Source organism: Mytilus galloprovincialis, chromosome 11 (assembly GCF_965363235.1).
Source record: "Mytilus galloprovincialis chromosome 11, xbMytGall1.hap1.1, whole genome shotgun sequence".
Taxonomy (NCBI): Eukaryota; Metazoa; Mollusca; class Bivalvia; order Mytilida; family Mytilidae; genus Mytilus; species Mytilus galloprovincialis.
This window is the reverse complement of record NC_134848.1, coordinates 17,912,310-17,935,358: the sequence shown is the minus strand read 5'-3', so window position 1 is coordinate 17,935,358 and position 23,049 is coordinate 17,912,310. Positions and strand designations below refer to the sequence as shown.

At 32.2% G+C, this 23,049-nt stretch overlaps 1 protein-coding gene across 1 annotated transcript; it reads right to left on the bottom strand.

The window, feature by feature from the left end:
• Positions 1-55: 55 nt before the first annotated feature.
• On the bottom strand, positions 56-22,798 carry LOC143052061 (uncharacterized protein in xynA 3'region-like). Its single transcript, XM_076225034.1, has 9 exons — positions 22,710-22,798; positions 16,357-16,400; positions 14,600-14,813; positions 12,973-13,250; positions 11,883-12,020; positions 10,218-10,430; positions 6,781-6,893; positions 4,568-4,712; positions 56-79 (listed from the first exon to the last, which is right to left on the bottom strand). Exons 2-9 carry the CDS (start codon positions 16,375-16,377, stop codon positions 56-58), a joined length of 1,146 nt encoding a protein of 381 aa, XP_076081149.1. The 5' UTR covers positions 16,378-16,400; positions 22,710-22,798.
• Between the last annotated feature and the right edge of the window lie 251 nt (positions 22,799-23,049).

The following is a 23,049-nucleotide window of genomic DNA, read 5'->3' as shown; positions in this document are numbered from 1 at the left end:
TCTAGACTACATTTCACACGAAACAAAGCTAAGTATTATCATGCCAATGTTCTGTTCATTGTGTTTTTAACATGACGTCCTTCAAATATAAAAAAAGAAGATGTGGTATTATTGCCAATGAGGCAACTATCCACAAAAGACCAACATGACATAAACATTAACAATTATAGGTAACCGTACGGCCATCAACAATGAGCAGAGCCCATACCGCATAGTCAGCTATAAAAGGCCCCGATAAGACAATGTAAAACAATTCAAACAAGAAAACTAACGGCCTTATTTATCTAAAAAAATGAACGAAAAACAAATATGTATCACATAAACAAACAACAACCACTGAATTACAGGCACCAAACTGACACAAACATAAATAATGTTGTAGGGTTAAACGTGTTAGCGGAATACCAACCCTTCCCTAACCCGGGACAGTGGTATTACAGTACAACATAAGAACGAACTATAAAAATCAGTTAACAAAGGCTTAACTCATCAGATAGACAAAAAAAAAAAAAAAATACAAGTGGACGTGGCAGGGTACTTATACATACCGACACAAAAAGACACAATGAACAGATCTGAGAGTACTCGCAGTAAAAAAATCATGCATCTAAGACTAAGCAATCAATCCCTACACATCCCACATCCAAAGGATTTAGTGTAAAGACATAAAATAAATAGTCAAATAAAACCATGACCTTGTGTACACAAACGCTTTGAGTACACACCCGAGGTAAAATATGAATATATTGTAAGGGCTGTTCCAATTGTACTCCCACGTCATTTGTGTTTTTATGAATGAGCTACCCGACGTCATAGAACCATGACGTCAGAATATAAGCATTTTACAGGAAAATACACGTTTTGGAAATCGTAAATCATCACAACAAGGAAACGTGAACTAATGATGCTAGAAATGTGTTTTATTAGCCATTTTTGTATACATATGAGACATATAATTACAGTCATAATTTAAATTAATTCAAACTTATCTAAAGAAGTTATTGTAAATTTAAGCATCATCATTTATTCAGTATGCTCAGTTATTTCAAATCAATCTATAAGTGCTTTTATTTACGGGAAAGGCAAAACATGCCATCACCTAGTGTGCCCAATCCAAAATAATTGCCGTATTTGTCCTATTAGAATTGAAATAATTCTTGGGGGCTTGATTATATCGGGATTTTACCACGGGTTGTCCCTTAATGTCGAAATGTTACTCCTGGTTATCGCTCAGGATAAAATATTTGTCACAAAGGGCCAACCCGTGGTAAAATCACGATATATTCCAGCCCCATAAATTATTTCTTAAATCTAGACTTTTAATATTTTGGATAAATGTTTTACATTGTTTTAAATCAAATATGAGATTTTGAGTCAATGTCAGAATTTGAATGAAATCGGTAAACAAGAATTTGACAGCAAGTGCCCCTTTAAGACCATTGTTGTTTGATGCATTGATATAAGATACTGCTATATTAAGTCATGTCCACCGATCAATTGATCCCGCCTGCTTATTCATCTTGATATGTATAACCTGAATAGATTGTAAGTAAAGAATTATGACCTGAATAGGCGATAATCTGTTAGAAAGTAAACATTGACTTAAAATCCAGGAATGAATACACTTGTCGAAATGAGATGAGGGAAATTGTAGTTACCCTATGATCACATCTCGTAAATCCACAAGACTATAAAATTAAACATAACATACAGAAACTAAATATATGGCTAAAAGAAGAGCGGGAACGTATGAATAGAAAAGCTAAGCGTCTGCTGCTATGTTTGTAACAACCAACATGCGAATTCACACCCAGTCAAGTGTTACAATCGGGAACAGGTCACTATCGATAGAATTGCAGATAAAACTTTTTCAGGGGCGGATTTAGGCGGGGCGTGGCGGGCGTGCGCCCCCCTAAAATTTGCAAAATATGGGTTGTCTTCAACTTGTTTCAGTATCAGAAGTATATAAAACAGTCAGTTTATTAACCAGGGACTTTCTATACTAAGTAACTTAGTAACAGAATCAACGTGTTTACTAATGAACTGACCTACGATTTATTCAATTTCTATAAATATTATATACTTCAAAGGAAGGTGTCTGACTGAAAAATAAAAAAAATGTTTGAGCAGTTAAAGTACAAAAAATTGTTACATTGTATTAGCCGTTTTGATAATCAATTTCTTTGATAATCGAAGTGCCGAATTATGTATACCGTATTACATGCATGGCCGGGATCCCCACAAAATAAAAATAAATTTCATAAATGCATCTCATTGATTCTGATTTTAGTGGTTTGTGGCGAAAACAGTATATATAAAGTCCGGCACGACCTCCGAAAATCCAAAAAGTAAAAACATAATATGAAAGGACAATTGAAAATCACGGCGAAAAGTGGAAATTTTCGTTTGCAAAATCTAATTCTAGTATCTAGTATTGGTCATGTGAGCTGATGTGATCTGTCTTGTCGCACTTTGCTTCCGTCGATCCGCCCGTCTATCTGTCAACTCTTTACATTTCCATCGTCCTAACCAAGTTTGTCGAGGATGGTGTTATGGAGTGTTAAAGTAATTCTTAAGTGAACCGGTTTCATTTCACATAATAGAAACTATGTTGAATGGCTAAGACACATTGACGATCTGCAAAGAAGGGCTTCTTATTTTTGTGATGTTTCTGTTTTTCTGTTGATCACAACTACCAGTAAAAATGACTTTCAAGGATTGGCTGACAAATATTTATGACCTGATATTAATATATAGATATCGGAAGATGTGGTGTGAGTGCCAATGAGACAACTCTCCATCCAAATAACAATTTAAAATTAAACCATTATAGGTTAAAGTACGGCCTTCAACACGGAGCCTTGGCCCCAAAATTACTAGTGTAAAACCATTCAAACGGGAAAACCAACGGTCTAATATAGATTATTTTAGAAGTGCTGGTGTCTTGAGTGTAGATTTGTTCGACAGGAACACAGAATCATAATGAAATGTTCGCATGATCTTCAGCTTCTGTTTTGGGCTGCAGCTTTATAAACTCAATCATAGATATGCAGAATGAATCTCTTACATGTAGTGCGTAAGTTATTGATGTTAGAAGATTGTTGAAGACTTTTAAAGTTTGTAGGAGACCTTGCCATCATAACTGAAGGGTTTTTTTCGGAACAGGAATATATTGTTTTACATCTGTCCGTCCATAATACTAGTAATTGTAGACTGTTGTCAGGTTGGATTTAGGTGGTTTCTAGTTGAAACTTTAATTTCTTGCTGTGTGTACCTCACAACAGTTTGAAATACCTACATTGCACCCCTTAAAAAGAATATTTAAAAAAAATAACCTCAAATTTTTTTTCGACTCGCTCCGGTCGGCGAATATGAAAATTGCGCCCTCCCCCCTTATCTGAAATCCTGGATCCGCCCCTGAAAGTTTTATTTTTATATCTAAATCAATTCGAACAATATAAGTTTAACCAGTCAGGTCACATCGATTTGATATCTAGTTCTTCGAACACTCACTCAAAAATATATGGGGTGAGCGAGAATTTGGTTGCGTGAAAATACATTCCAAATAAACAACCTTTATATATATATGAGTCTAAATTGAAAACTACGTTCAAACCTATGATTGCGTTGGATAAAAACCGCAATTTTTATACGTGTGCATGTAAAACAAATTTCGTTGTAGACATGGTAGAAGGGTCTAAAAACAACACAAACAACATTTTCCAAAAGAACAAAAAAAGTGAAAAAATATATTTAAACAAAACGCATTTGACTAACATGTCGAACAACTGATGTTCTTTAACATTGCTGAATGCCATTGACGATTGACAAATAAAATTGATCACAAGATGTAACAAAATGGATCTTAATATGAATTTAATACTAAACAGAAGAAAAAAAATAACTTGTGGCCACGATGTTATGCCACTAACATACGGTGTCAAAATCGTTTTAGTACATCAGATCCGGATTTCGACAATAAATGTCTCTTCAGTGATGTTAGGATCGAAACGGTATTTGGACGGTCATATTAAAAATTACCCTCATTTTTAGAAAAAAAAAGTACCCTCATTTTTAGATAAACTCTTGAATTTTAAGAGTCACTATAGGATGAACAGATCACATAAACCGGAGGAAAAATATGATACAAACCCATATGAAAAAATATAAACGAGTCTAAATTGAAAACAAATTTCAAACCTATGATTGCGTTGGATAAAAACCGCAATTTTTATACGTGTGCATGAAAAACAAATTTTGTTGTAGAAGGGTCAAGAGCACAAACAACATTTTCCAAAAGACCAAAAAAGTGAAAAAGTATATTTAAACAAAACGCATTTGAATAATAGGTCGAACAACTGATGTTTTTTTTAAACCCTGCTGACTGCCATTGGCGATTGCCAAACAAAATGGATCTTAATATAAATTTAATACAAAACAGAAAAAAATACGTGTGGTCACGATGTATTTATTATAGATTATTTAAAAAACGACTCTTTGATTATGTTGAACTGCATACATTGTGATATGTTGTAACGTTCTCAAATAATAATTGATTAACAAATACCTTGTTAAGATGTTTTCTATCAAGCTGCTGAAGTCGATCTTCTGCATCTTTTCTTCTTTTTTCTTTGTCTATCATAGATTGTTGTGATGTGCTAATTTTTTCTAATATTCGATCAGTCATTTTCTCAATTAAAAACGTTTGCTTTCTGAAAAGGAGACACATTCATCTCGAAAGACCATGCTAGCTAAATATAATTAAGCTAAATAATAAATGTGGAAAAAAATGAGAGACATAACAATCTAAAAGACGAAGACGCCATTAATATCGACGACGGAATAAAGATCTTTAATTAAGAAGATCAGAAAAACCTTCACCGCATTGTAAGCTAGGAAATAATCCGAAATGACATGCAAAACTACACAGCCGGGAAACATAACAATGTAAATGACGAAGACGCCGACGCCACTACTCAATACAATTGTGAGATGTGTTGTGATTGCCAATGAGATAACTAGCTACAAGAGTTTAAATGAAAAGGATGTCAGCAATCATAGGCAGTCGTGCGACCTTTAAAAAATAGTAGACTCGGCTATATAAGACCACAACGTGTAAATGTGAAACAAATCAAACGAAAAATGTATCGGCCTTATTTATGACAAACAATTTAAAAAAAAAACAAATATAAAACACACGAACCAACGGCAACCATCGAACCACAGGCTCTTGACAGGCATATGAAGAATGCGGCGGAGTTAAACATGTCTGTGAGCGCTCAACTTTAACCAAAATCTGGGACCGCCATGTCACAGCACAAAAAAAACATACAAAATCAGTTGAAGCTAGATAACTCATGGATCGGTATTACTGACTGATATAAATTCATCCAAATCCGGCGAAGATTTCAAAATGTGAAAATACAAATCCAGTGATTTGTTCGAATGCGGTAGGTCATCCTCGAGGAAAAGCGGAAGGAATTATGGTTACGACAATTGGAACATATATTGTTGTTGAAAAGTGTTCCATAAATAAAATGACGATACAGTACTAGTCTTTTGATTTGTGTCGAGCCTGCGACATGGATGTTACGGAAGTGAGACAAAGCAAGTCTTTATTCCGTCGTCGATATTAATGGCGTCTTCGTCTTTTAGATTGTTATGTCTCTCATTTTTTTCCACATTTATTATTTGTGGGTCTTTCATAGCTTACAATGCGGTAGAAGATTGCTCATTGTTAAAGGCCATTTAGTGTCATACAGCTGTTTACCTGTTAGTGATTTTGTATGTTTTGGAGATATGTTGTATTGGCTATCATACCACATCTTCTTACTTTTATATAAGTATGAAGATAGCAGACGTGGTATAATTGCCAATGAGACAATTCTACATAAGAGATCGAATGACACAGAATTGTACAATTATGTGTAATCGTAAGGCTTCAAACAATGAGCAATCATACTGGCTAGTCCACGATAAAAGACCCCGAAATGATAAATGTAAACCAATTCAAACGAGAAAACTAACGAACTTATCAATGAACAAAAAGTAAACAAACAACAAATATGTACCACATCAACAAACAACAACCACTGAATAACAGGCTCCTGACAGTGGGCAGGCAAATACATATAGAACGTTGCGGGGTTAAACAAGTAAACGGAACCTAACCCAAACCTGAGACAGTGGTGAAACATTACAACATAAGAATTAACTATACAAATAACTTAAAAAAGGCTTTACTCATCTAATGGAAATGAATAGAAACAATACAGAGTGGATATGACCGGGAACATGTATACCCTAACAACAAAAAGACACTTAGTACAATTCTAAGAGTTTTGTTTTGTTGTTAATTTAACTTTTTCGTCCTAGCTTAACCGCTTACGACTGACTCAGTATCTATTAAATGTTCTAAGAGAAGCAATCCTGCCACACTTCACACACTTCAAGAGTCATTATACTCTATATTTATTATATGTTCATCTTTTAGTCTGGCTAGGTATTTCTTCTAACCGTTGGTTTTTATTGTTCGGCGCCAATGTAACCGGAGAGCATAAGTGTATTTTCTTTGGTCCAATCGGTTAACGCGATTCCTTATAATACAGAGGTCCTGTGTTCAATCCCCGGTTGAGACAAGCAATTTTGAAATGAAATTCATGCTCTTCGGTTAAAAATAACATGATATTAGGTTTTATTTTGTTTTTGATTTTAAAGAAGTCTAATATCTTAAAAGTAATTGTTTGAAAACATACTTTGATTGTACTTCCTTGAACATACCTTGCATATCTGACAATTTTAGCATCTAAAGTAATAGGAACCATTGTCCTGATACCACTGACGAAGTTGTTGTAGTTGTCTGATGTAGAACCTTTCTCCATGAGTTCTTTCTCCTATAAACCAAATTGATTTGGAATCGGATGAATAATCAGCATAATAGATCATTCAAAAACTATTTTTTTTAACATGAATAACAAACAGGTCTTTTCAATGATATTCTCCACAATGGTGAAAGTGATTGGTTGTAAAATGAATCAACATTATTTACTGCGGCAGTATCCTACCAGACATGAAAACAACTGTTTGAACAAGCCGTCACATTTTGATCGTAATCTTTATACAATGTGAACTTTTGTTTTGTTGGTATTCATCTTGTTGTACTGTTGAGGGTGCAAATGTAAAACATTTTTATTTTCATTTCGTTGTAACAGATGTTGTTTTTGTTTTGTCATTTTTCTGTATGTTTGTTTCATGTGAGCCAGGTGATCGTTTTTGATGCAATTGTTTAGTACTGCATGGAATTAATTTACTTCCTTTAATCTCTTTTTACTGTATGACCAACCATTTAGATACTGGTTATTGCGAGTTTCTTACTTTCAACGAAAACAAAACCTGATAAGATCTTTACAGAACTCAAAACAGGAATAAACACCAAATTAATTTTGTCATGAACTTATCTGCCTGAAGATCAAAATATGTTCTGAATTCATTAACAATGGTGTCAGACAAAACTAGTTTAATTTAAAAATACGGTGATGTGGTTTGATTGACATGTCAACCAAAATTAAAATAAAGTAATTGAAATATTTATTAGAACCGATCGGGCTTCGGCAACAAAAGAAACACATACGGTACAGTCCCGACAGGAAAACCAAGGAAATCGATGGTAAAAAAGCGGTAGCATAATATAAGACAAAACAAGAATGTGTCAATAGTACACGGATGCCCCACTCGCACTTTCATTTTCTGTGTTAAGTGGACCGTATAATAGAGGTAAAAACTCTAATTTGGCATTGAAATTAGAAAGGTCATATCACAGGGAACATAAATACTAAGTTTTTAAGTTCAACTTATCAAAAACTACCTTGAACAAACATTTTTACCTGAAATTTGCACTATAATTTTCCATGTTCAGTAAACCGTGAAATTAGTGTCAAAATATGGCAGTTAGAAAGATCATATCATAGGTCATAATTGTACTGAGTTTCAAGTTGATTAGAGTTCAACTTCATCACAAACTACCTTGACCAAAAACTGAAACCTGAAACGGGACTAAAAGACGGAAGGACAGACGGACGGAGGGACGAACAAACGAACGGATGCACTTGATTTTTTAAAACTTGAAAAATCAGTCTCTTATTTTGGATAAAATATTTGTAAAATAATATTGAAAAATAGTAAATGATAACATTGGCTTAAAAACGAACAAAAAAATCATGATTTTTTTTTTTATCTGATCGAAATTTTTATAACAAAATGAAGTGTTTTTTGTACATAAAAATGCATTTTACAACTTTTACTGTAGTCGAACTTTACAATGTCAGACATTTCAAAATTAATCTTTAGATGATTGTTCACATCATGGTTGATCATTATACGCCAAAGAATTAGTACTTTGTGCACGGCCTCTATTCAACGGATAACCGCATATTAACGTCTTCTGATTCCTGCCATAAGTCGACTAATTTGTTGCTAAGCTAGCAACATAATTCTTGACGAAAGGTAATGTTTATTTCATGACTTGTTTTAACTGTCGTGTCCTTTCATGCACTTGTCAACACTTCAGTGTTTACATGAATATCAATAATGTGGTCATTTTTTTTATAAATTTCCTGTTTACAAAACTTTAAATTTTTCGAAAACTAAGGATTTTCTTATCCAAGGCATAGATTACCTTAGACGTATTTGGCACAACTTTTTGGAATTTTGGATCCTCAATGCTCTTCAACTTTGTACTTATTTGGCTTTATAAATATTTTAATATAAGCGTCACTGATGAGTCTTATGTAGACGAAACGCGCGTCTGGCGTACTAAATTATAATCCTGGTACCTTTGATAACTATTTACCCTGAATAGTGTCCCATATATGCTCGATATGGTATTTTCACACGATAACCAGTAGCAATGAGCCGATCTCGAACAGTTCTTGTTTAAAGGCTCCTGTATGGTCATCATTCTCTTTTTAGGATTGTATTGTTTGCAATGGGTTTTCTTCTGACCAAACTTCATTATGCCTTATTTTCCCTAGCAGATGTTAAGGGGGTCTTCTTGACCTCGATAGGTCTTTGACATCGTTTCTTGCCTAATTTATATTCTCAAAACGACTAATAATGGAATGGTCAGACCAACAATACGTGCAATTATCACAGCGACCTACCCTCATGCTGTAAATCTGCCATCTTGCTGCAGTTATGAGTTGTGGATGACCAATTATAAGGTGTCAATAGCATAAATTTATAAACTTGTTTATTTAAAGTGTTGAAAACAATGAGGATAAAAACAGCTGTTTTAATGTTTACGAGTACAGTAGCTGCATGTGCAGATAAGAACTGATAGAGTCGATATTTATTGATTAAACTCCGGTGATATTTAAATAATGTTTGACTAGTTCTATTTCAACAAAATATTTAACAAAAAAAAAAAATTAAAAGCTTTTTTTAATTTGAATTTCAATTTGGTGTTGCAATACTTTTTTCCATGTGTATATAACTAATATAGTACAATGCTGTTGATAAAAAATTACACCATTCCAGACCCTTTTGTTTCCACGTAATTAATATTGCCAATAATTAAGAAGTTCCGGGTCGAATCCGATACCGATATCAAAATTATATAAACCTGTAACCTATTACCTTATCTATACGTTCCGCATCTGACAGGCGCACCACCAAACGCTGTATTTAGGATTTTGCTAAAAAATACTCCTTTCCAGGCCCTTTTGTTTCCCAAATAAAATTAACAATGCCAATAATTGATAAGTTCAAGGTCGACGGGTTTAAACAGAAAGATGTTGAAAGCAGAGAAAACTGTGCATCTTATAATCGGTATGACTTTATTAGATGACAATACAAATACTAAAATAAGGCTTACGCATAGTTATATTCTTAACTTCAGTCACAGACCCGCGATATCATGGGTGTGTTCTAGTACAAACTAAAATATAAGTTGAGACTGAACTTGTCAGATTGATACATATAAAACAATTGAACAAAAGCATGGATTTGACGTGGCAGGATATTTATACTCCCCTAAAAAAACATGCAAAGTACAGATATGAGAGTACTCGGCGTTACTGACTCAAATAGCAGTCATAACACATATTTAGTATATTTTTGGTTGAGTTTGATTGATTTAATAGCCTTACGTAATGTTATATTTTTTCTTTCGTCAATTTATTTTTGTTTTGTTCTATGTAAAAATGAAATATATTCATTACCTGTACAGCACTTAATTTGAAGATTTGGAGATTTTCATCAAAATTTGGCCAATCTGATTTCAATTTGTCAACAATGAATTGAAATACTTCATCTTGTTCATTGGACTGCACCTGGTCCCATTTATTACAAACAAACATGGTTGTTTCCGGTTTGAAGTCATGCAAATGTCCTTTTTTCTGCTGTTCAGTCAAATGTACAATTATTTGCTGAAGCTGAAAATTTAAAATTGTCTTATGTTTGGAAAGCAGATTACCCATCCGACTACACTTTATCAAACCCGTTTAAACTTTAGATTTTAATATTTTGTGCTGCTTCTTATTTTTTTTATTTGCCTAAGAGTTGTCAATTTGCTTTTGAATTGTGTTGAGGTAATCAATTTTCAGCCTCGGACAGCAATATCTAACTATCAACAGCAATCAACGACGATGCATGTGCACCTGATCTTGTTTCGTATCAGTTTTACGTTCAATAACAAAATATGTAAAAAAAAAAGATGGAAAATACGTTCTTTTTTTTTGGTTTTCATCCCCGTCGAGTCGACATTTAAAAATTGTTTGGGATTAGCAATGTGTAAAGTTCATCTAATCGCTGTGTCGCTTTATCACCACTGTGATAAAATTATCGATATATCTATACTTAGCGCAGACTCAGAGATATACATGCAAATGACTGTTACAATATACTTCCCACGTAAATCTACATGTATTAGAATCTATTTGCAGACACTTTGCCTATTTTATTGTTTTGAAAAAGTGTAATTAAAAAAAAAGATAAAATAATTTATTAAGGAATTAGCAAAATAAAAATATAATAAAATTCCGCGAAGGTCTTTTAACATGATTAATTTTTTTGACGCATTTAAGTCATTTCAAAACATGACGTCATACAAATGAAACTGCTAAAGTTTAAAGTTTTCTGTTACGTGTACCATCGAAATTCGTATGATATTGTTTTAAAAATGATTTTTGAGATAGGTTTTGTTTTATTTCATATTCTATTGCATTATTCGAATATTTGTTGATTTCAGAAAATCAACATGGCGGCTCCTTAGTAACGAAATGTCAACTTTGGTTTTGACGAAAGCTTACAAGAAACACATGTAAATTAAAAATGGCAAATGTTGGTTTTGAGAATCAAAAGAATTAAACAGATTTGTTCTAGCGGTTATTCACGAAATAATCCATACAGATTTATTAAGAGGTTTGAGCTTTATCCAACAGGGAGTCAAAAAGAACAGGCACACACACAGCATACCCACCCTCGCTTCAGTTTGTTAATGACCGTATTTGTCCTATTAGAATCGAAATAATTCATGGAAGCCAGGATAAAATTCGAATGTCACGGCCCATCTCATGTGTAAATTTCCAACAATCTATGGCTTCGATGAATTATTTTTTAAATATAGTATTGCCTCGGAGAAATTCAACAGAAAAAAAACAAATACGTTTTATTGTTACCTCCTTTGGAAAATAAATATTATAAGCGTCAACATCATCCAATTACATTTTACTTATGTAAAATGCGCTTCGTGTCTCTCTTTATTGCAACATGTCGATAATCGATACATAAAATCTTTGTTTTATGTATGTGGATTTAAACTGTAAAATCGGTTAACATCAACAATTGCAGCACATCATCTTTATGTTGCACTTATTTTAACTTACCCAATCATCATTTTCTACTCCACCTGCATTCCCAGCATTTATAACGTAGATAAATGCAATTGCATTTGGCAGATATTCGAAAAGCCGGCCAGTTTTATTTTTTCCCACTCCAGGAGTGTCCACAATAATTGCATGTTCCTAAAATGTATAAACAAGTATTTTATAAGTTCGATATATTCAGGTTCATCGATATCATTCGATAAACCAGAAATTATTTGCCCCCAGCGACTTTTGAAAAAAATGTCCTTAAAATGGGCAATATACTAACCAAAAAAAAAAGTCAAGTGCACCCTTTTATGCTCAGGCGAAATAGAGCTGACTATTCTGCCCAGACAATGCAGAAGGCAAAAATATATAAAAAAACCACCTTCTTGCATCTGATTCTTTAAGATATTTGATATATTTAAGCTACAAGATGATTTACTATTTAGAATACACAGTACTAAAATGAAATTTATGGGTCAAGTGAAATATTTTTCTAATGAGTCACAACAACAGAATAGGTGTGTTTGAATAACTTTTACTAAAAGTGCTTGACGACAGCCTTTACAAGCAGACCCTAAAAAAATGAATAGCTATCCAGTCTTATTAACTTTTAAACTCTTAAAAGTCTGCCCTTTCACGAAATATTTAATTAGAATGTAGTTGTTATGTTTTTGAACTGTCAAAATCTCCATCTGACAGCCGATAGTTTTAAGTTGACTTTAGGCAGAAAAGTTCATTTAACGATTCGCCATAGCTAGACGACAAATTTGTCTTTTATAATACAACTGGTATAAAAGGATCGCATTGATTCTATGTATTAAATTTATTGGTGTTCAAGAGTTAAATTTTGTAGTGTGTCATCCCTACAAGGCCTAATATTTTTACGATTAAAAAATAGCTGGCGTAATGGAGAGATAATATTGAAGTAATAGCATATTGCCTTGATGAATGATGAATAAGTGATGGTCAAAGTATTATTAAACAATTTTACGGCCAGAAAAAAAGATTTAAATCTCAAAGTTCAATACACAGTTAACTAACAAAACAGCTATAGTCCAAATATGTTATCACTCGGGACATACGTATACCAAGTCCTTACAAATACCTGTAATATTGGAATCGGCAAACTAATATCAACATATTTGTAACGATGAGGTTTTGACCTTCTACCGACATGTTCTTCTAAAAACATTTCCATTCCCCCTTTTTCATCTGAAAAGGTTTTTGTTGTTTGTTTGTCATCATTATCTGTTAAAACTATTTGTCTGTCTTTACTGTTCCGTAATCTACAAATAGTTGATGTCGATGCTAGTTGTCTCACTGGTAAAAGGGATCTTCCAAGCAGGAGATTGATCAAACTACTTTTGCCAGCTGATACCTCACCTAAAAGATAATACTAGTTAAAATCAGCCAAAACAAATGAAAATATTCAGTTTCCTTGTGAACATAAATATTTTTTGTAAATGTATTATTCGCCTTACAGACTTGAAATACATCAAATGATAATGGCAGGAAAATAATAGTCTGTGTTTTACAATGATGGCTGATCAATTTGAATTATAAACCTGTTTTTGCTAAAAAAAAAATATTGTTTAATACATATTTTCAATTATATCTTAAATATCATTTTCTAAAGAGACATTTTTTTAAAAGATTTAAACATAAGAAGCCGTTATTTCAAATGATCAGATACATCTTACTTGTCTTTTTTTTTACTTTTTCATCTATTTTTATTGTAGTGATAAAAAGATATTTCCACACATTGTCATTATCAGCATAGTGAAAATAAACTTGACGAATGAAATCAATACACACCATACGATTGTTTCCCTTTGCGAGTAAGCAATATCAAATGATATGAACTTTTAAAAACATGACCAAGAACGATTTTCCCTGACACAGTTCACTGTAATTGATAAATAATAACCAGTTTAACTAGGGTCCTAAGAATTCAGGTCATTGGTCGATAAAATATAAAATATGATCATGGTCAAATGCACAGGTCATGGTATCTTATCTTTATTTTTGAGTATTGCTCATAACCGGCACTCATCAGTAATCTTATACAATAGCTATGAAATAGTTTTTCTTAAATGTTAGTTTTAAAATGTCTTATAACTGCAAAAAATTAAACTCGCAATTTGATTTTTTTTATCTATTAAACAGGACTTAATAATATCGTAATCATATAAATCACATGTTAAAATCGCAATAAGACATCTCGTAATAATTTGCTGAACTTACAGTATTATCAAACCGAAAGTCACTCATGTTTGTACAGATTTGATATATTTAAAAACATATCATTGAACATAAATAAAGTGTCAAGTTATATCAGGTGCGCAATTAGAAAACCGGAAGAAGCAAACATTCCCCGAATTTTAGGCAGAGGAGTGCAATCATATTTTGTTTTATTTCAGCGTATCTAAAGCTATTGTATGAAACCAGATGTGAATACGAGTGACCCAGAAGTAGCTTATTATATTCATTATTCAGTGAACAGTTTTACAATCTTAGGTTAAGGGAATGTTTGCGAGATAAGTTTTCTGCAAACATCACATGCACCAAAGCTTTGTAAATCCAGAGTTTCCTTTCAAAAGAGTATCTGAATTTTAATATTAAAGGTCTACGAACAAACAGTTTCTCGTTATCAATTATTTTGAAGTAATGGTGTTATTTTTTTCATTTTGTTTTACAATATAATTTTTTATCTTTTTAATCAGCATACACACCTGCGACAACAATGGGACATTCACTGTCATATATTTCTTTCTGAATGTGGTTTAAATTTAGTATTTCGATACCAAACTCTTTTGTCAGTATATCTTGTAGACCTTTATCCTTTTCTAGAACTTTCTTTATTTGTGTGCAAATTTCAAGTATTTTACCCTTTCGCTGATTATCATTGTCTAAGATTTCTCCAAGTGCAAATTGAGCATCTATACTCTGCAAAATAAACATTTTCATATTGTAGATATATCCTAAGTACAGAACGTTCGACGCGATTTCAAATAGAGGGAAAATACAAATATTACAGGAAATTTATAAACAAATAGATAGGCAAATTAAATTCGAGTTGAAAAACTTAATTTATAACGTTGCAGAAAAAGTGATGGATGTAGTTTTATAAAGCCAGTATCGTTAACTTTCCTAATCGAAATTTAATTTGTTTTGTTCACACATCGTTGTCAATATAATCCATTTGTATGTGACTGTTATACATGATAGAGCTTTAACTAGCTATAAAACTAGGTATAGTGTCCACCATTTTCTACATAAGAAAATACCTGGACCATGTCAGGAATGGGGTGGTTGTTGTCCCTTCTATTGATGTGTTTAGGCTTTTGACTTTGCCATTTGACAAAGGACTTTCTGTATTGAATTTGTTTGTAGTTTGGAATTTTTGTGATTTTACTTTTTTTATCCGGTCAACGTGTTTTAATTTGACTTTCCGTTTCATGTCAAAAAGCCTTTAAAACATGTTCTACTCATGGCAACATATTCTTCAACGTCACCGCTACTGTACGACAATTCGGTTATCAATTTTACCCACTAGAAAGAGCGTTTACACATGCTGGGTCAATATGGGGGACTTGAAGAAGGATACGACCAGCCAGTAACTTAACAAGAGTATGTAAATGATATATTTGTTCCGCTCAAACATGAAAAACTGTTTTTTGATCATAAGTTTTCTCATTACAAAGATATTTGCGTTACATTTCATGCTATAAAAACTTTAGTCAGGAATGATATGATAATTATGTCTTTAGCTTTCCAATAACTTATATAAAAATGTGTATCATAAATAGTTCTAAACAGAGCATGCAATTAAGTAGTACATTTATTTTCATAATTTTAACAAGACTATCCAAAACATAACAAACATCGAACCAAGAAAGTCTTCTCCGACCAGACGAATATTAAAATGTAGATATTATTCACAAAAATCACTAAAACAATAGGTGATCTTAATTGCCAGATTCATTAACATTACAAAGTACAGTTAAACATCAGTACATGTCTATTCTCTTACCTTTTGAAAAAAGTATTTATTTAAAATTCAAAATGAAAACAAGGGCTGTCCATAAAAAAAAATCTAGTTCATATTTTCTAAAAGTCTGTACCAACGAAATCTAAAGAAATTGGTACTAAACAAATACTTATAAATTATCAGTATAAGGTTCAATCAAACATATCTAGATAAATATATTGCACGTCCTTGACTCTCTATTCATATCAATATTTACGTTTCTACCGATTTAAATGAACATCGTCTGTCTCGGAGGTTATCTCGATTGACGCTTATATAGATAGATAACAGACCAAATTACGATTTAACTGTCTACCACTATTACTTTGAGATGAAAGAAGTTTCTGCTCAATTGTTTTATTTTTCAAATTATAAAAACTGTCTTAATCAATATGTATTGTTAAAAAAACTAAGAATAGCATACGTTTGCTGGGTGATTGCATGATACAGAAGCCATACCATTTGTCTTCGTGTGACCATTTACCATTTACGTCATCATCCAACTGAAACAAAAATTAGTTAAAAGATAATGTATTGACAAAGTACACATGGTTTTCTAATGAACGCACTGATTTGCAGACAATGCTTGGGGAAATTTCGCATCTCTTCTTCAATAAGTGATAATTAAAACATAACCTGACATTGTATCACCAAAAGGACTCCAACACATGACTGAACATATACTTATTTACTTATGTCAAATCGTATTCAGATAAACGTCGTAACTACAATCCCTTTCCTTTTCATGAATGTGACCTATCTAATTAGACTATTTACCGGATTTGTTATCACATAAGCAACACGACGGGTGCCACATGTGGAGCAGGATCTGCTTACCCTTCCGGAGCACCAGATATCACCCCTAGTTTTAGGTGGGGTTCGTGTGGTTTATTCTTTAGTTTTCTATGTTGTGTCATGTGTACTATTGTTTGTCTATTTGTCTTTTTCATGTTTTAGCCATGGCGTTGTCAGTTTATTTTAGATTTAAGAGTGTGATTGTCCCTTGGTATCTTTCTTCCCTATTTTAAAGGGTTAAATGAAAATAACAAAAAAGTCAAAAAGGTTTAAAAAATCAAATACACTAGATAAGATCATAAATATAACAAAAATATGAAAATCCCTGATTTCTAAATAAGCAATAAAATAAACATGAATGGATAAACATATTTGATAACGTTGATAAAAAATTTCTGATAATCACCTGATATATGGCAGACCACAAGTCACATTTATCTTATCTTACTATATAAACAATACTAAATATAGAAATTAAATAGCCATGTCACATAATCATTAGACACTCTTGACATTTTTATCGATTATTTGTTATGACTACGTGTATACACTATTTTATATGATGTGGAGTGTGTCTATTTATTGACTTTGTTCACCTATACTTGATATATTTTGTGTTGACACTTAGTTTGTCTGTTTTTCCGACTCCTATGTTTTTGTCACTGTTGGACTCAGTGGTATACCGTAAAAATATAAAACAATCCGACATCAATAACAATGTGTAGCTACAGCAAATTAAATTTTTTTAACAGCAAATTAAATATATTCGTTTAGAAAGATAAACCTGCCAACTAGGTAAATGGGGATCTTTTATATCAAGAACAGTAGGGGATACTCAATAATACATTTTAGAAACGTTATTCAAGCAATGGACATGGTTTAGAAGTTTATCGAAGTCTATCTCTGAATGGATTCATTAATTTCCTTTTTTCAAAATACATTTTTTTTTACATCATAATTTTTTTTTATCATAAAACAAATTTAGAAATGAAGCTTTTGATAACTGGAATATATTTGTAAAAACACAGACTTTCTCGTCGTTTAGATGGATTTATGTTGTCGTCCATATGAAATAATGAGCACAATAAAAGTTAAACTTATATTTCTGTAAAACGTTTCGCTTTCGTGTTTTTATTCATTACAAAAGTCGCAATTTGGGATTTACAGTTTCTCGATCTTTTCTTTATTTTTCAACTTAAGTTTCATTATTGTATTTGTTTTAAATGGAATAAATGTTAAACCTATTATGTACATATCTCATTAAGGGCTTTTATGTATATACGGTTATCGATCACATGCAATGTTCAAAAAAAGGAAATGAAAAAATCTTTTAAAAATCAGATACTGAGGTTATCTAATAAAACTGTTGCTATCGAACAAATGTGTATTAGGTAGTAAAAATCAGTCTGATATATAATGTAAGTTGACGATTTTATCTTGAAAAGAGTTAATACGTTTTTATTTAAAATGGATTCTACTTAAGATAAAGAAAATCATATCCTTTACAATATACATTGTTAAAAGGATGTTAAAATCCTAGCCGTATTGGGCACAACTTTTTGGAACTGTTGGTCCTCAGTGCTCTTCAATTTTGTACTTGTTTTGGCTTTCGATTTTTTTTTCATCTGAGCGTCACTGGCTAGTCTTGTGTGGACGAAACACATATCTGGCGTATCAAATTTTAAAACTGGAACCTTTTGTGAGCTATTACTCGTGTGTTTTTTCTGTCCGATATGTTCTCCAATTCGTTTGTGTTATAGTCCTGTCATGTGATGTTGTCTTTTTTTAATTATATATTTAACATTGCCATAAAAGCGGGCGGTTTGGCATACCACAAAACCAGGTTCAGCCCATCATTATTTTACTTAAAATGTCCTGTACCAAGTCAGGAAAATTGCCATTGCTATATTATAGTTCGGTTATTTGTGTGTTCCATTTTAATGTTGTGTGTCTGTTGTGTTGTTGTCCTCCTCCTATATTTGATGCGTTTCCTTCAGGTTAAGTTTGTAACCCGGATTTGTTTTTTTTTTTCTCAAGCGATTTATGAGTTTCGAACGGCGGTATACTACGGTTGCGTTTATTTAAGATACAAGACAAATTAATGAGATAGCAACCAATACACAAACGAATTTGAACAATCCTTTTTTTACATGATCATAAATAAACATATAATGATTATGTAGAATGATATGTAAATTGCAGCAATATTGTACCACTTCATTGAGTGAAATTGTCAAATATGTAAATTTGTATGAATTATATTAATCTTGTCCCTTTATAGTATCCTTATATTTTCCATTGTTTATGCTGTCTATGCTAGCTAAAAGGCGAAAATGATTGATATTGTTTGCTCAGTATGTATTTGATTTTATACTACCTCCTATAGATTTGTGGCGATATGATTGGATAACGCACTACACGGCGTGACTATATATATTTGGTAATGGTTGCCCGAAAATATACATTGTTAGTTACCACACAGGGTTAGCAACCATATGGGGTTGGTAAGGAGTAACTTCCCTTCCAAAAAGAAATCTGAAGGAACAGACGAAGAAACTGATAATGAACGATTGAAATACATTCATAAAAACAAATTTAAAGCTAACACGTTGTTATTTTTGACATTTGTTTTTGTGAAGACAAATGGAAGTAGGGTTTTAAACATGTTGAAATTAAGTATTGAAGACCAAGTCACTTTGATAGGCCGATAGTCCAAATACAACATGTAAAGACAGTCTATAAGATAAATTCGTTATACGGTGTGCTAGTGACATAACACGATATATATGGGGTCAGTAAATTCCATATGGGCATTCGATCTTCACTCTCACCCTGTATGGAATATATATATCGTATTAGGTCACTAACAAACCATATAACTAATACCAATAATATAGGGGTGTAAGAGCACATGCTTTTTTGTATTAATTACCTAAATGTATAATGGAAATATTTAAGCTATTTACACTTTCTTGGGTAAAATGCCAATTGTTCTTGTATATACAAAATCATTCGAATATTCAATAATGATCCATTGTATGATAATGATGCATGCCAACAAAAAAGGCAGTTCATGAAAGTTGGTGTTTTATTTGAAGTTTTAATACATGTTGTAGGTTCACTTTATTACGATTAATCCGCTTTTCGGTTTTTTTAAATATATGGATGTCCTATTTCCTATTAAGTTTTATCCAGTAGCAATTTACTTGCTTTATTTGTTAAACTGTATTTTTACCCACCTTTTCAAATCAAATTACAAGTATTTTGTTTTTAAATTATTCACTATGGAATATATAAGGTTGTAAAAAATATATCGTGTCTTGGCAACTGCAAGAATTATTAAACAAATTTATATGTTATTAAATCTGTACTGATCCTTATTGACTATTAGTTCCCAAAAGTATCTTTTAACCACGAATTTCACCATATCTGTATGGGTATATATTATCAACTACACTTCGACTTAAACTTTCATTATGATTGATAACTTTGTTTTACATCAAGTTCTGCACTTCTTCGGGCATAATTGACCGCTTAGGTTCTGAATAAAGTGACAGTGTCATTTGGTTTTGTGGTCATAAGTTAGAAGGTGTATGGCTTCCTAACTTGTTCTCTATAACCTACCAGTACTTCATGGAAGCTTTTATGAATATGTTACATAAACACATTACCATGATTTCGCTTGTTTATATTTCCGTCATAATCATGGGTAACTATTCTCTCGCTGTAATTGATGATAGACCTTACTAATTCAGGAATCTGATGTACATTAGTTTTTGTCTGTTTATGTAGTTTATACGTGTTTCTCATTTCTCGTTTTTAAGGAGATAAAACTGTTGTTTTTCCCGTTTGAATGGTTTTAACTTACTAATTTTTGGGGCCCTTTATAGCTTGCTGTTCAGTGTGAGCCAAGGCTCCGTGTTGAAGGCCGTAGCCTGGCCTTTAATGGTTTTTTATTAGTTGATATATGGATGAAGAGTTGTCTCATTGGCACTCATACCACACCTTCCTACTTAGTACCTTTATTTTTTCAATCACAAAGTTTTGTTATATGTCTATCACGCGTCATATGTGTTTCAAGCTAAATGAAGTGTCGATATAAAATCATATGTGCGCAAAAAATCAACTATAAGAAAAATATAATCCCAATATATATATACATGTAAGTTATGGAGAGAACACAATGAACTGAACTGATATAGTAAGTAGTTATCAATGCTACAAGGATTATAAATTAATACGCAACACGCGCGTTTCGTCTATACAAGACTTAATAGTTATAAAGCCAAACAAGTACATATTGTAGACTACTATAGGTCCTTTTAATATTATATAAGTGATCTGTGGTCAGAAAACACTATTTGAGGCCACGTTAAGTTAATAATGTGTAAACAACTAATGAGTTATGTTATCCAACAAAAGTCTAATCTTGTGCATTACATAAAATTGAGAATGGAAATAGGGAATGTGTCAAAAAGACAATAACCCGACCATAGAGCAGCCAACAGCAGAAGGTCACCAACAGGTCTTCAATGCAGCGAGAAATTGCCGCACCTGGGGCGTCCTTCAGAGTTCAGCTGGCCCCTAAACAAATATATATATATATACTAGTTCAGTGATAATGAACGTTGGAAACAACCGTGGCCTGAAGTATCTTACTATAGTCACACATATTTTAGGACATATGACAGAACTTTGTGTGGGAACTAATAATAATCTAGTGTGTCGTACTATTATCAGACTTTTCTTTATTAATAAAAGAACCAGCCTTGATCTAAAGATTCCTGCTATAGTCCAACATTATGCAATATATGTTGTTACAAATGACAATCAGTCTTTTTTTATGAAACTGTATTCAAACATATGAAATCAATGAGCTACAAAGCTATTACAATGCCGCAGGATAAGGTGTTGATATCAATTCATCTATATTCTTATAATTTGCTCTTTCTATTTTTATCAAAACGACCCGTTTCGTTGAGTTACTGTCTCATCGACATATACTCCAGAATTTATTATATTCAGTTGTGTGTATTTAAGAATGAATCAAGCAAGTATGAATTTATTGGCAATTTTCCAATTGCTAGGGCCGTTATATATTTGCATTTTTGTATCCTGAGTATTATCGAGGGATCCATTATCTAATGTAAAAACCCAGGTCATGTGAAAATCAGGGCAACTATTGATACCTAAATGAAATAGAACGAAGATAAAACAACACCTTTCTCAAAACTCCATTTTAAGAGATTGGTTTAGATGGTCTTTGCATTCAGAGCATTAATATTATAAAATAACCTTCACATTGAAAGGTTCGGTTGTATTACGTCAACACAAAATCAATACACAAAGATAATTCATTAATGTTTGCAGAATTTTATTTTATTGTAAGTCTACACATTTTGTAAAACTCTTAATTGTGCAGTAATTTGTACAAACGAGTTTTGATGCATATATATTTTAGTGGGATGTAAATTGTAATAGCCATACATATGTACATCTGTCAGTTTACACTAAATATAGATATATTTACAAAAACGCAATCGGCGGAGTACACACAATTTGTTTTATTTCCTTGTGTACAGTTTGCTTCGTTTCAGTCTAATTGACAATACCACAAAATGTGAATGTACATCAATTTGAAAAAAAATGATATTGTTGAGGGTTAGAGTTCAAGTAATCGGTTCATTCAAGATAAGGGATTAGTACGCAACTGTACATGCTACCTAGAATAACATGGGCTAAGAACTAATATGTGAATAATTCACCTATTATACTATTCTAATAACTGGTATAAAAACAATATTATATGCGTGTCATATTTATTTTTATGAAGTATATGATTAAATGCAAGATTTATTTTTACTTTCAAACAATGTCAAAAACCTAGACAACACCCAAAATTTTGGAAATTCGTTGAATCAAAAGTTGAATTAAAATAATTAAGTTATCAAGATTCTGGAATGACCTACGGATCAAAATAAATACTCATTTAAAATACCTACATTAAATCGACTTACCAGGTACTTATCAATATCCAAAAACGAATGATGGTAAACATCAACGAAGAAATTATTAGAGGAAGTATTTAAAATATTGATTATTATAATGCATCATGGGAAAAAGTACCTACGAAGAAAGATAACAAGACGAATGACGTATAATTTGATAGGACAAGTGATAAATAACAAGTGCTAAACGAAAATAACTATATATTAAATTTTGTTAATTTAAAGGACCGATCATTTATCCGTGTTTCAATATTTAACATTAGGAAAAGAGGGTTGGAGTGGCAACAAAAACAATTAAAAAAGAAGATTTTTTTTTTTGCATTTCAAACATGTATTCAAAACAATAATA

What these genes read in the sequence shown, in the direction of transcription:
- LOC143052061 (XM_076225034.1), bottom strand. Translation starts at nt 16,377, where the DNA reads ATGGTCACACGAAGACAAATG. An exon ending in GAGTAGAAAATGATGATTGG is followed by an intron (nt 10,431 to 11,882) that starts GTAAGTTAAAAT and finishes TTAAATTTTCAG; the next exon opens with CTTCAGCAAATAATTGTACA. An exon ending in AAAATTGTCAGATATGCAAG is followed by an intron (nt 4,713 to 6,780) that starts GTATGTTCAAGG and finishes TCTCCTTTTCAG; the next exon opens with AAAGCAAACGTTTTTAATTG.